General features: G+C 43.8%; 1 protein-coding gene across 6 annotated transcripts in view; it reads right to left on the bottom strand.

Annotated features, from left to right (window-relative positions):
- Positions 1–257: 257 nt before the first annotated feature.
- BICD2 (BICD cargo adaptor 2) overlaps positions 258–16,169 on the bottom strand; it is a 68,410-nt gene continuing 52,498 nt past the window's right edge. The window contains exons 6-9 of one of the 6 annotated variants that reach the window (XM_027888812.1): positions 15,620–15,771; positions 6,582–6,792; positions 4,921–4,984; positions 258–275 (exon numbers count right to left, since the gene is read on the bottom strand). In XM_027888812.1, coding sequence (XP_027744613.1) covers positions 4,949–4,984; positions 6,582–6,792; positions 15,620–15,771 — 399 coding nt within the window. In that variant the 3' untranslated portion in view covers positions 258–275; positions 4,921–4,948. Of the gene's footprint in view, positions 276–2,014; positions 3,385–4,068; positions 4,857–4,887; positions 4,985–6,470; positions 6,793–15,619; positions 15,772–16,169 lie in introns of those variants that run through there. The other 5 variants (XM_027888811.1, XR_003571750.1, XM_027888813.1 and 2 more) reach the window with 5 other exon arrangements.

Here is a 16,169-nt window from a genome sequence, read left to right as displayed (position 1 = left end):
TTGCAGGTCTCCTCTCCTCTTTGGGCGTCTCAGCACATCCAGAACTCCTCCCTGTTCCTCCCCTGGGAAGCGCACTTTGTTTTCATGCCTTACTTGCAAGAAACGCTGCTGCTGCTGCATTCCTGACTCCACTGCAAGCTCAAGTGTGACATTCACTGGCAGATTCCTTTCCTGGAGACTGACTCCAGCCACAGCTGCAGCTGGAATGCAGCTGGTGACCCACCCTCCATCTCTGCACAGGCAACGCTCCCCCCAGGCACAGGGAGGGGAATTTTCTGCACAGAAAAGAGTCAAAGAAATTGATGTTTTAATTAGTAGGCATTCACCAGACAGGCTTTTAATCTAAATATTCTCCTTTTGTTCTCCCATCTTCTTTCTTACTAAGGCATTCTGGAATTGCGCTGTTGGACTGTTTAACAGGCCTGCTCTCACGGCAGATGGATTTACACCGTGTTTCTTCCCTAGATCATCCTGCAGGTAAAGCTCCTGTTTTAGAAAATGCAGAACTCTACAGGCAGGGCTCTGCTGGATCACTGCACCCCACTGAACAAGTGTTGTCAATGTCCAAGGAAGAACTGGCATCTTGCCCTCCAGGTATAAACTGGGTTGAGGAGCTGGTGTCAGGCAGGTGGGCTGCTACCAGGTAGAGAAATCAGCAGAACGGTTCTGGGAACCCCACCTGGGGACAGAAGAGTCACTAATCTAGAGTATAAAACCAGGTTTAATATTTCTAGGGGGCCAATATCAAGTCACTGATCTGGGGTACATTTTTGTGTTAACGGGGCAAACCTCAGCCTTGCCCTCAGACTTGGGGCATTCTCCTTTTGTGAGTTTGTTTGTTGACTCCACTGGACAAACATCAACTTAATGCTTTTTCACAGAATCCCTGACTGGTTGGAAAGGGACCTTAAAGACCACTCATTCCACCCCCCCTGCCACCAAAACATTAAGTCCTACCCTTCTTTAACACGGACGAGGTACAAGTGTTTGCAAAGCTCTTCAGTGACACACGTGAAACCAGCCTGGTCCAGGCCAAAACTAACCCAGGAAGACCTCATGGAATGACAGGGGATGGTTCTCCCTGAATACGAGCACAGAGAATTAATTTTCTAGCTCTGCAGCAGACGACATGCAAAGCATCCAGTTTCTCCCAGACAGAAATCTCTGAATATTTGGCCTCCCGCCGAAAATCACTCTGGCAGACGACTTAAACCACAAAACCAAGAGGCAGAACACGCAATTCCTTTTCTCTTTTATTGCTCCTGCCAATGTGACCACCTTTACGCAGGCACATCGCTTTCCTACATTAAACACTGTTTCATTAATCCGGAAGCAACGTTTTTTTTGCCCTCTACCCCCTCCTAAAGTTATCCAATTAACACACACTTATCCTTTTAAGAAGTTCCCACGTTTTCTCTTTAACTTTTTTTTTTGTTTGTTTGTTTGTTTTGTTTCTCAGATCTGTGTAAAGGTTACTTGGCAAGATTACATGCATATGACGTTAAATGGAGACCAACCCACCACTAAAAGGTAATGCACATAGAACATAATACAGTACTTTGACATCATTTCAAATAAATACCCACATACAAATGTAGTAATTTTAAATGCAACAATATTTCTTATGAACCAATACTGTAACAGAAGATGGAAATATATAAAGCCCCCACATCTAGGAATAATAATAATGCTCTTTCCAGCAAACAGAAATCTCTTCCAGGCCCTCAATATCGGTTCAATTTGACCTTTTTTTTTAAGTTTTTTTTTTCTTTTTTGAGAGGAGCGGGAGAACTGCGTCCCCCCCCACTACCTCCAGCAAAGTACCAATTGAATCACTCCCCCAGGAGCCTCAACGAGCCCGCTGGCAGGGCTGGTTGACGCTCTTCCCAACCGTTTCTGTTTGCTGAAGTCACACCTGGGTACAAACATGCACGAGGAGATGTGGATGTGCCGCGCCCACACCCGCACGGGGCCGGCCAACACCGGCCCACCCGGCTCCCCACCCGCAGTCGGGCTCCTTTAGCTTCGTGGTTTTGTTTTTTTTTGTTTGTTTGTTTGTTTGCTTGCTTGTTTTGTTTGCTTTCTCTACACCCCTGAATTTGCACGATGAAATATCATTGACTAACAGAATTTTTTACAATTCCTTGAATATATAATCTCTCTAAGCACGACTACCGTTAAAAATGTGCGAAAGGGGAGGTCACTTTGCACTTATTGCTCCACATCTTTGAACAAATCCCAAAAAAACCCAGCCGTTTCGTTCCTCCTAAGTGACAGGACTTGGCCTAAACGCTACTCTAAGAGTCTCCCTTCAAATGATCAAAGGCACTACTGGCAATAATGAGTGACAGAAAGGCGCTGATAGATAACACCCTATCATTGACCACTTTAGAATTTTTCTCTCTAAATGTACCACAATTTGGCACAATAAAATGAAAAAGTAACAAAACAATTCCAATTTGGAATTTCACTGGTATAGTTGTATAAAATTCTGTTAATCAATAATACTTCGGCTTCCTAAAACCCAGGAATTCTGGAATTTATAGGTAATACTACTTATTTAATATTTTTCAAGTGCCTATTACTGTTTTAACCAGAGCAAAGTCAAGTTTTCTTCTTGTTACATTGAACTATTCCTAAGAATAATAATACAATATGAAAAAAACCCCAGAATTTGAATACCCTGGATTTCTTAATGAACATGGCAGTTAAAAAAAAAATCAGTAATTTAAACATATAAAGCTTAACATTTTATAATAATAAAAAAAGATGCTGAAGCACAGCACATAGTTTAGCAGAGCTCCTGTTTTTTTTTTTGTTGAAACTCTTTTCTAATCACAATCTAGAGCCCCCCCAAAAATCTCTGCCACATGCTGATATATAATTCATAAATCACAAGTTCCAAATTGGAGAGAGAGAGACTATGAGCACAAACCACTGCATTTATATAAACTCTTCTACATAAGGAATTAAAGAAGCTAAAGAAAAAAAAAAATTATCAAAAGTGCACAGGTTTAACAATCAGGTAAAAAAAAAATGAGCATCTGCAATGAAATAAATTTCCCCCGTCCGACATTTCTAGGAGAGCACACACTAACACGGTGAGCGTTACATTTGAAGGAGGTTTCTTCAGCACTTGTAAGGTTTCTTACTGCAGCAGCACTTATTAAGTAAAGCTTGTTTTGTTTTGTTTTGTTTTGTTTTCATAGCTTCAGGCAGAAAGGGAAGGGTTCAGGTAGTATGTGGGAAAAGGTGTTTTCAAAAGTTAGGGTCGGGTCAGTGGTTTCCACTCTGCAATGGGCCAACCACTTTGAACCAGAGTGAGGAAGGCTAAGAAATGCTGTTGCACTGTTGGAAAGGCCTTCTCCAGGGACTACTCTACAGCTGAAAAATGGAAAAATAAAATAGCATTAGGAAAAAAAAGAGAATCAAATAATAAAAAAAAAATTAATCAGTGTTTATTTCTCACTTCAAAGAACTGAAAACTTAAGCCCATGTGCAGGTTAGTTGGCTGACGGTGTGTTAGCTGGCTGGGGGAGCAGCAGCCAGGCCACCTTCCCAGCTGGGGGAACAAGGCTCTGTGGGTTCAGCCTGGAAGCAACAGCTTTGCAGAAAGAAGGGTTCTTACAAGTACTGAATAAAGCTTTGCTGTTCAAGCACGAGTTAACAGCCATGGGTGCACAGGAAATGTTTTCAGTGAAGCTTTAGGTTCTCCAGAAACATGCAGGTCAGTGTGGCATGCAGGCCTACGCAGAGAACCATCCAGAAGAGCCTGCTCGCAGAGGTAGGTGATGATGGCTTAAGGATTTTTCCATGCTTTATCCCAACCCGTTAAGGACTGATAGGAAAGACTTACACAGCAAATGAATGTCTCAAAAGAAGAAGAAGAAAAAAATCTTAATCAAGAATTAAAAGACTCAGTCTTAAATATCCTCTAAAATTACAAACAGCAGGATCGAGTCACTTTCCGCTGTTCTTTGTTTTCTGACAGGATGAACCATGAGGGTGACAGACTCGAAAAGCAGTCAGGCTGGCTTTTGGGGGTTTTAAAAGATAGGTGTTTGGGCTAACAGCAAAACTGTTCATACTTGGATCTGAAATAATGAGCCAAGCCTGACAGCAATAGTCACCTGCCTGGTAACACCGAAATCTTTACAGAAAATTCCAGATAATTTGAAAAAAAAAACCAAACAAAAACAAACCCTAACAATGCATTCAATTATGCAGCCAGTTTATCCTTTTGCCATTAGCATTTTGCAAAAATACTGTCATTAGAGACATGGAAGCAGTGAGAACTGTGTTAAAGCTCCCTACCACAGCGGGAGCAGAACTGTGTCTGTCGGAGCAGAGGAGGTTAGCACTCAAACACCTGCTGTCACCAAGTATTTTAAAATTGTACTTAATGCAGGAAGGAGAAGAATAAAGGCCTTTTGGAAGATTGTGCAGCAAAGAAGAGAAAAGCAGGATTGAAAATCGTAAAAGATGCCTCTTCTAAAATATCAAACCTGCTATTTAGCAATATTAAAGCTCAAATTCAGGAGAATTCAGCGTTTTCTAAAAAAAGTAATAACAGACACATAGGGCCTAGTTTCTAAACCCAGAATTGCAGTTTGTTTAAACTTCCCAAGCAGTGATGTTTGAGCAACACATCAGAATTGAATCGCTTGGGTTGTTTTTTTTTTTTTATTTTCCTCCTCTCCATATCAATAAATGCAATCCTGGCTCTGGGCCGTGGCATTCTCACGGTTCCCAGCTTTGTAGCCAAGTTCCATTTGTTCAAAGTCTCATTGTACGAATTTAGAAGACTTCCCCACCCCACCCCAACACCCCTTAAAAATATCTGGGAAGCCAAAATCCCACGTGGATTTTTTTTTTTTTTTCCCCTCCTCAAGTGGGAAAACCAGCTGTGCTGTTCATTACCTCCTGTTAGCACTGGGATATCTCCTGACTAGGCAGAGGCAGCGCGGGAGCAGGGGCTGAGCATCTGCAGGGCCGGGGCAGGGGAGCAGAACCACAGCAGAGGGTCAGAACGGCCCCGGGGACCGCGTTTTAGTAACGCTACAGGCGTACAAAAGTCTTGGAAACGGAGTACAAAATGGACAGGGCTTTACATTGAAATCAAAGTCTGAGGCGAGGCACTTGGAACACTGCGGGTTAAACAAAGATCTGTGCCTTGCAGGGCGCTCCAAGAATTTTCCACAATTTTAGAAGCAACTTTTTCAATCTTTTTTTTTTTTTTTTGTTTGTTTGTTTTGTTTTTTTTTTTTTTCTTCTTGTGTAGGCACCAATTATGAAGTACACTTTTAGACTACCACACTTCTTGCAATTAAGTGGCTAAAAAGGCCCCTTAACAGCTCAATAGCAGAGGAAGGTTTGTTTGTTTTTAAAGATTAATATGGACGCTAAGCTACTTCATAAATCATTATTAGCAGGATGATCTGGTTCAATTTCCCGTGCCTCTAATGTAGAGCCCTGTGAAACACATGCTTGCATATGGAATGCAATTATCTTCTGCGTACTTTAAAAAAAACCCCAAACGATCAGAGCTCTGAAACGCTACCTATTTAGGTTAATACTGAAAGCTGTTTGTGACCAACAATGCTAGACCATAGTCACATCAATTCTACACAGACATCTTGTGTGGCTACAGTGACGCCTCAAACAGGTTCTTTCCAAAGTGTTATGCTTGCAAAGAGCAACACGAAACCACAAAGGTCCTTTCAGGACGTAATTTCTTCAAGTGGAACTGTGTACCAGGTAGGATCCCAAATCTTAAAACATTTTAAGTTTTATTATCAGGTGGGGAAAATATTGCATATTTTTAATATAAATGTGCAAGTTTTCTTCTGGTTATCCCTCCGAAGAGAGGGAAAACAGGGCGTAAATAATGTACCCTACCAAGTGTTTTTCTAGCTTTTATAGCCTATAAAAGCTTTAGGACTTTGGTCAGTGGTGATACAACGGCAAGTTGTACCAACATCTGCCACACCAGGCAAATTGTTTGATTCCAGTCTCCAAATACTCTCCAATTTTGATGTTTGCTTTTCACCACTTCGTAAGCCACAATAACAAGGAAGGTTTTCTGTTTGTTTCTGCCTGTGAAAGCATTTACTGAAGTATGCTGCAACCCTGGAGAAAGGATCACATTTGTGCTATACAAACTACAACTGGCAACACCAGGTATGCTCTATCGGGTGTACCCTCAACACTTACCATAAACAGCAAAACCCAGACGTGTTAATTGTGGAAAAAGCTAATTCCTTTCCACTATTAACTTGTTAATAGCATCCCCATACTTATGCATTAGTTACAGTTAAGAACACCATAATACAATCTGTATTACCTGGTTCCACAACATACTAGTACAAGTCAACTCACTGCGACATTAGATAGTGGGGATTTATTTACGCTGACAGTTACAGCATAAAATAAGATGCAGAATACGATTTTTTAAAATTTTTTGTTCCCCCCCCTAGACACCTGTCCTAGTCACAATAGATTTTATATTTCTCGCTACAGAACACCTGGTTGTTGAGCACAGACCCCTCGGGCCTGTCCCCGCAGGACCGAACGTGACTTACGCCGGGGTTACTGCCCTTGGCTTTGGAGGCAGATTTTGTGCGCACCCTTTTGGACTGCTCGTGGTCCAGCTCCAGGTGCTCCAGGCGCTGGGTCAAGGCCAGTTTCTGCTGGATGGCCATCCGGAGCAAGGAGTTCAGAGTCTTCTTCTCGTCCTCGGCGGCCGCGAGCTGCCGCTGCATTTCGTCCAGCTGTGTGACGTACTCGTCACATCTGCAACGAGACACATGGCCCTTTAGCAACTGTGAGCCACCAACCCCGCTGTGCCCGGCCTGTGCCAGCCCTGCAGCCACCTGCACGCACACCCCTGGATGGCAACTTCACCAGACCTGCAGGAAAACACATCTCCATCGGGGTTCTGAAAATCCCCCGCTCCGCACTCGGCGTGCTCTCAGGACGGAGTATCATTCACAGCCTCCCTGGAGGGTGGAAGTGGAGCCTGGTGTGCCTGAAGGGCAGTGAGATGTCCTCTCACAGCGAGTACAACCCAGGCAGTCACGGTACTGTTGTCTCTGCTTACAGAGACCGCAGTGGTTCCAAGCTTCGGGCCGTAGAGGGTCTGAAGGGAGTGCTGTGAAATGGCCAGTGCTAAAATGGCCACCAACACCAGCTGATGAGCACCTGAACTGGGCCATTCCTTATTTACAGAGTCCAAACGACAGATCTCCAGTGGTGGCTGAACAGCAACTGCTAAAGACAAGCATCTTTCAGAATTCTACTTCAACCAGCTCTGATTCCTAATGCAAGGATTCTATAAATAGTGGGTGTTTTCTCGGTAACAAGTGGTCTTTATATAATTTGTTTTCACCACTGAAATCTATTTTAAAACAATTAAAGGAACTGAGTGTTACTGGGAAGGCTGTGGTGAAGCTGCATGAATGCCCCAAGCTGTTCTATCTACAGTCATTGTCACTGAGCCTGGAAGCTGCTTAACTTGCACCACTAAGAACTTAAAAAATTACTGTCTTTACATGTAGATGCATACTTACTGCACAGAGGCACTTATGCATATGGGTAGAGAAATAAATATTCATAGGTACCAGCTGGAATTTACAATGGCCCTTTACAACTTCTTCATAAAACCAAAAGCATCAGTGGAGAAGTTCCTTTTAATATTGAAATGGAAGAGCCCCTGACTTTAAGGGATATTTATCGTCATTAAGTAACATAAAGCAGACTGGAAAAAAAACCCCATCCCATTGATATGCAGATTCATCAGCTGTGCTCATACTGTCAAGCCTCAAATTCTGCTCTCCCTGACTAAATAGCAGGATTAAGCCTATATTCCTAATTATATTTGCTTGGGAAGAAAAAAAAAGAAAAAGAAAAAAAAAAAAACAGAATTTTATTTTTGAATACATATGGAGATTAACCAGTAGCCTAGAAATATCCACACAAAACTGCATGAACTATAAGTGTGCTGCAGCTTCGGAGACCAAGAGGTTCTGGTGAGTTTGGGACCCCCATAAGCATGGGAATCTGTCCTCTCACATCTCTGGGCTGGAGCTCTCACAGCTTCTCCCACACTGTGCAGCCCAGAGGAAAACCAGCTGAGTGGTTTCCCCCCAACTTTCAAACACACTCGTGACATTGGAGGTGAAAAGCCAAGTCTGGTTGTATCAGAAGTGACCTTTTTCTACCCACACCTTGAATCTGGTTCCTTCCAAGCTCCACTGCTGCAAACCAGTGGAATGTCCAGACAGTGTTACCGATTCCTTGAGGAAGGGAATGCGATTGCTGCAGGAAAATATAATCTAGTACCAGAGTGGGCTGTGCCTGCTCCCCTTATTTCACGCTCACTATTACCCTCCCAAAAGATCTGGGCAAGGGGAAATTATCAGGAGGTTTTTGCTCCCCTTTTCCAGCTCCTTTCTTATGAATCAAAACATATCCCCTTTTTTTTGCACAGACAGGAAAGTTAACGCAGCCCTAAAACGCTCAGCTCAGCTGAGGCAGTGTCAGAACTGCTCCTGTCTGTTGATTTGATTTGAACCAGAGAGGTGCTAATCCAAGCCAGCCATGGCAAGGGGGGCAGATCTCTTCCCCCCACCCCATTTAGAACAGGAGATGATGAAGAGATAACAAAACCACGGCAGTGGAGCAGGGCAGGGACTGCCCACACGGTCTTGCTCGTGTTCTGGTATCACTCCTGCCTCTTCATCAAGCATAGCCAGTTGTGCCAAAGCCAGTGGCCGACTGGTGGCACAGGCAGATGCCTGACAGGGTCTAGAAGGCAATGAAGTGTTTCCTATGTGAGCCAAGCTATAATTAAAGCCAGGATTTTGACTCCAAAAGATTACTGTAGCAAGTCATTATCTCATCAAGCTTCCCGTTAGTACAAAGATTTACAACATCAAATGACTGTGCCCAGAAATTACAAGGTATTCACTATTTCAAATACCTAAATTAGCTTTTGGGTTTTTTTTTCCCCCTTTGTTTTCCATAGAATTATATTCAGGGAGTTTTTACTTCCTTTCCAGCACAAGGGAGGTGTTATCAGTAGCAGCTGCAGTTTTTTACTGTACCTGAGCAACTCTTCTCACCTACATAGGAGGGGGCTGGGGAGAGGCAGGGGTGTTAACTACTCTGCCCACACACTGCCCTGTATCCTGAAGCCAGTTTCCCGATCTTTAAGCCAGAAGGAATCACACAGCCTCACAACCCAAACCCTGTCCTGGTGCAAGCCTGGCTGTCCAGGGTCAGCGAACACCACTGTGCCAAGCACAGCAATTCTTCCCTGCAACAAAGGGCAGAGGAGTTCCCTACAAGCGGCTGCAGAAGCTGCACGCAGAGGTGGACTGGGATCTGCCCCACTTCCTTCCTTCCTTCCTTCCTGCTGCTTGCTGACTCCCAGTTTAATTTTCCTAACACCCCCCATCCCCAAACCCCAACAATGCAGCCTCCCTAAGCATCTAGGACAGCACAGGCTCTGGCACTGCTTTAGCTCTGGCAGCAGCAGCTCTGGCAGCACATCTTTGTGCTCTGGGTGTGTGTATTTTCAGTGCTCTGCAGACAGAACAATAAAGGCTCTTTCCCTTCTGCAGTTCCATGTGCCACCTGCTAAGCTACTTCCCTGCTGTACATCCGATAAAGCCAGAACAGGAGATGTCTTTGTTTTAAGAACACCTTTGAAAGAAAATAATTAAGCTTTCATGCTTTTAGGATGGATACAAAATTAGCATAAGCCTGTTGTACTTTCACACATTCACAGCTTTAAGTGGATAGTGAACACAAGGCTTTGATGTAGCCCATTTTCTCACTGCTGGCAATTAACAACAACAACAATAAAAAAAAGAAGCTTAAGGAAACTTCAAATAGATTTTTAAAACCACCATCGGCTAAAACAAAAATCTACAAAGAGGAAATAAATACCCTAAGTGTTAAATGCGACGATTAGAAATTAAATACTCTAAAACTCTCTCTGAAGCCAAATTATTGAAAAACCTAACAATGGCTTATGGCATTTTCCAAAGCTCCACACCAGTGCTTCCCACAAACACCGGTTGTGCCTTATTCTACAGACCAGTTTATGGAAGCTTTAGCATGTACTGGTTTTAGTACCATTTACAGCTAAATTCACCAGTAAATCAAGGTCTGGTGCAGGGGGGGGGGGGAAAGGTGATGTAACCAAATGCACCCGGGCATAATCATACTTTTCCCTCTCCCCTGCAATCAATGAGAACCATGTGACAACTTCCAAGGAAGCAAGACAGATGTGACTGAAGGAGGAATCAGAGAGAAGCATCAACTTCTCCCACCTTGAGAGATCAGACTGTCAACCCACATAAGAAATTCAAATGTGGAGGATTAACATCACAATTTCTCAGCTTTATTAAAAGCTGGGAAATGTACTAGCAAAGACACAGCCAAAACGATATGTAAATGAGCACTGACTGCGTTCATCTGTAAGAGATCAGCCACATGCTGCTTCTAACTCTTGATATTAGATATTAATATTAAAGGCTGATTTTTAACACCTTCTCCCCACCTTCCCCTTAACCCAACCCCTGTTGAAAACCAGCTCATCTGCAGAGAGAGAGAGAGAGATAATCTGTGCTCCCAGAGGAACACAGGGAGGAGGGTTACGACAGCAATAACGCGACAGAAGCTCCTTTCACAGGGAGCTCTGCCTCCTGGGGCACATGGGGTGCACCAGAGATGGGCTCCTCAGCACCCAGGGCACATCTGGAGCCAGCCTGTACACCATTTGGATGTTTCAGTGGAAGAACAGAAGGGAGTGACAGCAGAAGACGGGCCTGTCTTCAGAAACCCGATCATCTCTACGATCCCGCACAATCTGCCCGAGCCGTCTCCTCTGGGGGAACTCACAGTGGCAGAAGCTCAACCATGTCTGGGAGAGCATCTCCAAGTCTCTGTAAACACCTGTGTTATCTCCACACAGAAATTCTACTCCTCAGAACACACAGAGAATAAACAACATATGGTTTCCCACATTAATATTCTCCAGGCCTTGGTATTCCTAGGTGCAGTGCCACTGGAATGAATCTACTCCTGCTTTCGATCCTCTCCTCACAGCACCCCAGGCAGATTTAGGCAGTTTACAGTTACAGATAAGCAACTTCAAGGCAATACATATGGAAACCTTTAGCCAGTTGCAAATTTGTGATTACTTCCTCAATACCTTGCACCAAAAAAACCCCTCACCTGATTTGTATTATTTTAAAGAAATAAAACCCGTGGCCTTTATTTGTGTAATTTACTGCGATTTTCACTATGAATGGAGAGGGTTTATATCCAGCTGTAGTTTTCTAGAACCTTCATAATCAGCCATGTGCAATCAAAGTCTGTTAGTAAAAGCTAACAGAGGAGGTAATCAGACCACAAATCTCTCCTGTAGTTCGAAACATAGGGGAAGAATTTACCTTCTGCACTGAGAAGAGCAACCAGCCCCTCAGTGCAGGACACTACAGCTCTTCCTAATTTCTACCAGTAAAAACTCTCAAGGAGAGATGATAAACTTCTACAGCAAAGTTGCTCCTCCTGGAATTCAGAAGAAAATGCCTTTCTCTTTTACATTTAAAGGTAACAGTCCCATGCCACTGGATTAGAAGTGTAAAGCTATCACACAGGGCAGAACATTTTTCCCAGCTCTCCACTGAAGGAGTGGCAGGGGGTGGAGGATCTAATCCCAAACTCTTCATCTCTCTGAATGAATGCCTTTGTCCTGCCTGGCTATCTCCTTGATATCACATGGGTGCAGGCAGCCCAGACCTTTTTTGTCTCCAGACACCATTCAGCACTTCTAGATCTAGCACCAGAAATAGGAGGCAAGTGCCGTCCCTCCCGTCTGGGAATCCCATTCTGGAAATTTTTGAAGTCACATTTTCTCTGTCTGGCTCCTCTGACCATTTATCCTATGGGATATTTTTAGAAAAGCTGAATGCTTTACCATGTGGAGTTCACTGCAAAGACCCTTTAGCTGTAACTCTCAGTCCTGTTCTCCACATGAATCTCAGCTCCTCTGTATTCTGCAGGCCTTTGATGTCCACAAACACAAGAACATTTTTCCCAAATGCTTTGAATACTTGGAAAACTGACAGGAGTGTGATTGCAGGCTAATGTGTGTGTTCATCTGACACACCTTTTCTCTACTAGAGAACCCCTGCTAGCTGCCAGTTCCATATGTTGTAACCATGATTTTGTTTCTCTATCAAAAAGCACTATCTTGTCATTTTAATCTCTTGTTACATGCTCTCAGTTTTCCCAGTATGTTCTGACAGTTGCCACTTGTCCCCTTGCTGGCTCGTGGCAGTTTGTCTCTCCCTTTATTTACTGTTTATGAAACACTGGAACGTGGGGATGGCCATTAATTGCAGCTGGGCACACCTGCTTTCTGCTTTCCAAAGCCTTCTGCTCTGCTAGAAGGCCTTTATTTTACTTTAGAATAAAGGTTTTTATTTCTTTATTTTAGAAGAAGGAGAAGTGTCCTGTTCTCTTTTATACAAAACAAACCTCACGCTGAAATTCCAAGTCAGATTTTTTTTCTCATCTGTTTTGCCTCAGTATTTTTTCCCCTGTAATCAATTTTAAGATACCTGAGGTCAGATTTGCCTGTAAGGTTGAAGAACAAATTGTGTACAGGCAACCCAGAAACATATCTTGACCTACAAGACACGGAAATCATCCTTCCCTCCTACCCTAAATTTTAGAAAACTGGATATATTCACTTCAACTTCCCTCAAAGCACTTGGGAGCAGCTCTTTGTCTAGAAAAGAAAAGAATCAGTCTTTCTTCTGACGATATTTTAAAGGAGGATGAATTAATTTATGTTAAATTTGCCACTTACCCTCCTGCTCACACTTTAGTAAGGATCTATTTCCTCCTGTGTTAAATTTTAGGCACCCAGTGCTGTCTGGGGTGCTGCAGCAGTCCCTCAGTGCTGGGAGCTGTTAATCTGTGCTGTGCAAGCCTTCCCTTGTCTCCAGCAGAGGTCTTATTGTATTTCCATCACTTATTAAAAATAGCTGGTAGTATTGTCAAATTAGTGGGATTAACCTAGTTTAAAAAGGAAATTAGGTCAGTTACTATATTTATGCCCAGCTTCCAACTCTCATGTATTGTTACAGCTCTCTTACATCCTACAAAAGGGGAGTTTTCCTGTGGGAAATACACATTTTTCTTTGTTTCACACTCGAACACAACAGCAAAGGAAAAGTGGAGGGGTAAAGGCTCCATCACTCCTTATCAGTCTCTGCTGGTACAAACTCTTGGCTGTTATAAGAGGTGCTCCATTAGGAGGCTGCTTGTGACAGTGAAGAATTAGGCTGTTACATTCCTATGATACTTGAAACACACCTAAAAATCACACTCCAAACCAGTTTTTGAGCTTATCTCCACTAAAGCACCTGGGAACACCCCTTCCAAACCCACCTCAGTTGGATGAAACAGCCACTGAGAGGAATGCACTTGGCCAAACACCAAGCTACTTGTGCTCCCTGACCGGGGACCAGGAGGGGAAAGGGTGACAACACCCTACAGTACAAGGTCATAAATTCAGAAGTTGTTCATTTAGGCAGGGGAGTCTGTTGTGCATCTCCAAACAGAGCTCTCTCTTCCTCTATTCACCCACAGCTCCCTGGGAGAGCACACCAGGACACAGCTCCTGAGTCTGTTCCTTTCACAAAAACTTCTCTTCTGCCTCCCATTTCCCCATGCCAAGGAATCCTTGTTACTGTCTTCCCAGTGAAAGGGCAAGACTGACTTCTAGGATAATACCCCAAGAGAAAGGCAGAGAGAGAATTACCCCTCTGGCACTTCTCTGAGAATTCTTCCTCTCCAAACCAGTTCACGACCACCCTCTCATACTGAGGCAGGAAAAAAAAAAATCAACACACTGCACTAATGTGGAAGTTAGCCAGCTGGCTATATCTGCATCTAGGAAAAATAACTGGAAGTTAACTGCATGCTTTTTCTTTTTCCCTCCCAGCTTCAGGCTGATCTACAGCTAAAAAAGAGATTGCAATTTCTGCATATTAATTACACTCCAGAAAAGGAGAGAGAGAAGGGAAAGAAAGTAGGACAAATCCAGACTGTGCAGGCCATTCCTTTCCCTGGCAGAACGAGCTGCCACAGTTCAACCTTTAGCATTCCTTGGTATCCATTTCCCTTTCCATGATTACTCCATGCACAGATACTGCTGAGAAAGGCAGAATCTCAAGGAAGCCAAAGATTACTCAGGCAACATGAGAGCTCCTGCAGAAGCACCCCAAAAAATGACTGTACAGAGACGCCTCAGGAATCCTCATCTGCATGCTCATGATTCCTTACCATGGTGCTCCTTAGCAGATGGCAGAGAAAACCTTTTGTGGCTTTTTTTGTTTTGTTTAGTTTTTTCAAAGTGTCCAGAGGGGACAGAGAAGGAACCAGCACTGAGCACATACAGAGTCCCCCATCCCTGTGGCTTGGCTTAAAAGGAGGTGTCTCGGTTACACTGAACAGCATCCTCAGGCAATGCCAGGAATACGCTTAGGGGTGTGCCTGTGAATCCCACTGAGCTGAAACCGCCCATTTTTAGATAAAGGTTTCCCTTTTCCTGTTTCCCAGGAGACCATCTCTGCACGGGAGCAGCAAACTGAGCGCTCCTGAGCTGTGGAGCAGACCCAGGATGTGGAGCATGGTATTGCCTCAACACTCCCCCAGAAGAATTCTGGGTGCAAGAAGAAGGGATCAGTGACAGCAGCATTTATCACTGCTCCAGCACATGCCCTCTTCTACCATGCCTGCAGTGAGAGGGCAAGAGCAAATGGCCTTAAGCTGAGACAGGGGAGATTTACGTTAGATATAAGAAAAAAAAAAGTCACTGTTGCTGTGGCCAGGCACAGGGATAGGTTGCCCAGGGAGGTGGTGAAGTCGTGTTTAAGAGACATCTGGATCTGGCACCAGGTGATAAGGTTTGGTAGCTACAGTGGCGGTGCTGGGTGAAGGGTTGGACTTCATGATCTTCAAGGTTTCTTCCAGCCTTGATGACTCTATGATTCTATGTGTGAGCAGGGGTTTATGTCTGTTAACACCACAAAGCTTTACTAGGCAGCAGCAGCAGCAGCAGCAAGCTCCAAAGCCATAAGCAACCAAATCAACTCACACAGGTCAATGAAATGACAGACGCCAGCTGCAGGACGGACAACTTGACAATAATATGTTTGCAACATCTTTCCTTTTCCCTAGGTCGTTAAGGTCAAGCAGAGTCCCATTTTCAGAGCCTAATAAACGCTTATTTTGCACTGTTAAATGTCACTCCTCCTCAGAGCTAATGGCTTCGAGAGCCACTGATAATCTCTCACTCAAATTCAGTAAATATCACCGCAACTGCTTGACGTTTTGTAGCAGCACGTTACATCCCTGCCTGTTCCTCATCGACAGGAGCATGTCACACGCACACACACACAGAGCAAACACGGAGCTGGGAAAAGGCTCCCACCCCTCCACTCCCCACAGGGGTGGCTGGGGAGGATGTTCAGCTCCTCCCCACACCAGCAAGGACTGACATTTTGCACAGTCCACACGTTTTGTTTTTTTTTACCTTGTAGCAAACATTGCTCTGAGGGAGGAGAAGGTGGCGGCGTCTTCTTTCAGAGCCTTCAGCTCGTTCCGCAGCTTCATCATGGTCTCTGTCACCATCGCTTTCTCATTCTCATACTTGCTTTTTAAGTTGGCAAGGGCTACCTCTGCAGTCTGTTGGTTACCAGGAAGAATGGAAACGTCACATTTAATGAAGCTCCTCACCAAATGGCTGGCTAAGAGATTTCTAACCACTACTCACACAATGAAGCATTTACTTTGCACTGGAATGTTAAACTTGCCGTCAACTTTCTTACACAGATAAAATAAAACTTCATTTCTGGACATTTGGAACAGACACAGGAGTCTCCTACTCCCATTAACCATGCAGCAACATCGAGGATGTTACAGAATACACAAGTAGTGACACCTCCAAATACTAAAATAAAACTTTATAAAATACTTCAACACAAAGGAATGAAAAAGTCTGTTTAGTATCTTGATATTTAAATGCATTTGTCAGACGCACAGCTCTCTAACCCTTATAGCATTCTGCCTATCTTACATGTGGG

This window comes from Empidonax traillii, unplaced genomic scaffold (assembly GCF_003031625.1).
Source record: "Empidonax traillii isolate 1590-97213 ecotype Southwest subspecies unplaced genomic scaffold, ASM303162v1 scaffold246:size859669, whole genome shotgun sequence".
Lineage (NCBI taxonomy): Eukaryota > Metazoa > Chordata > Aves > Passeriformes > Tyrannidae > Empidonax > Empidonax traillii.
Note: the sequence above shows the minus strand (reverse complement) of the source record. Positions and strands in the feature narration are given on the sequence as shown.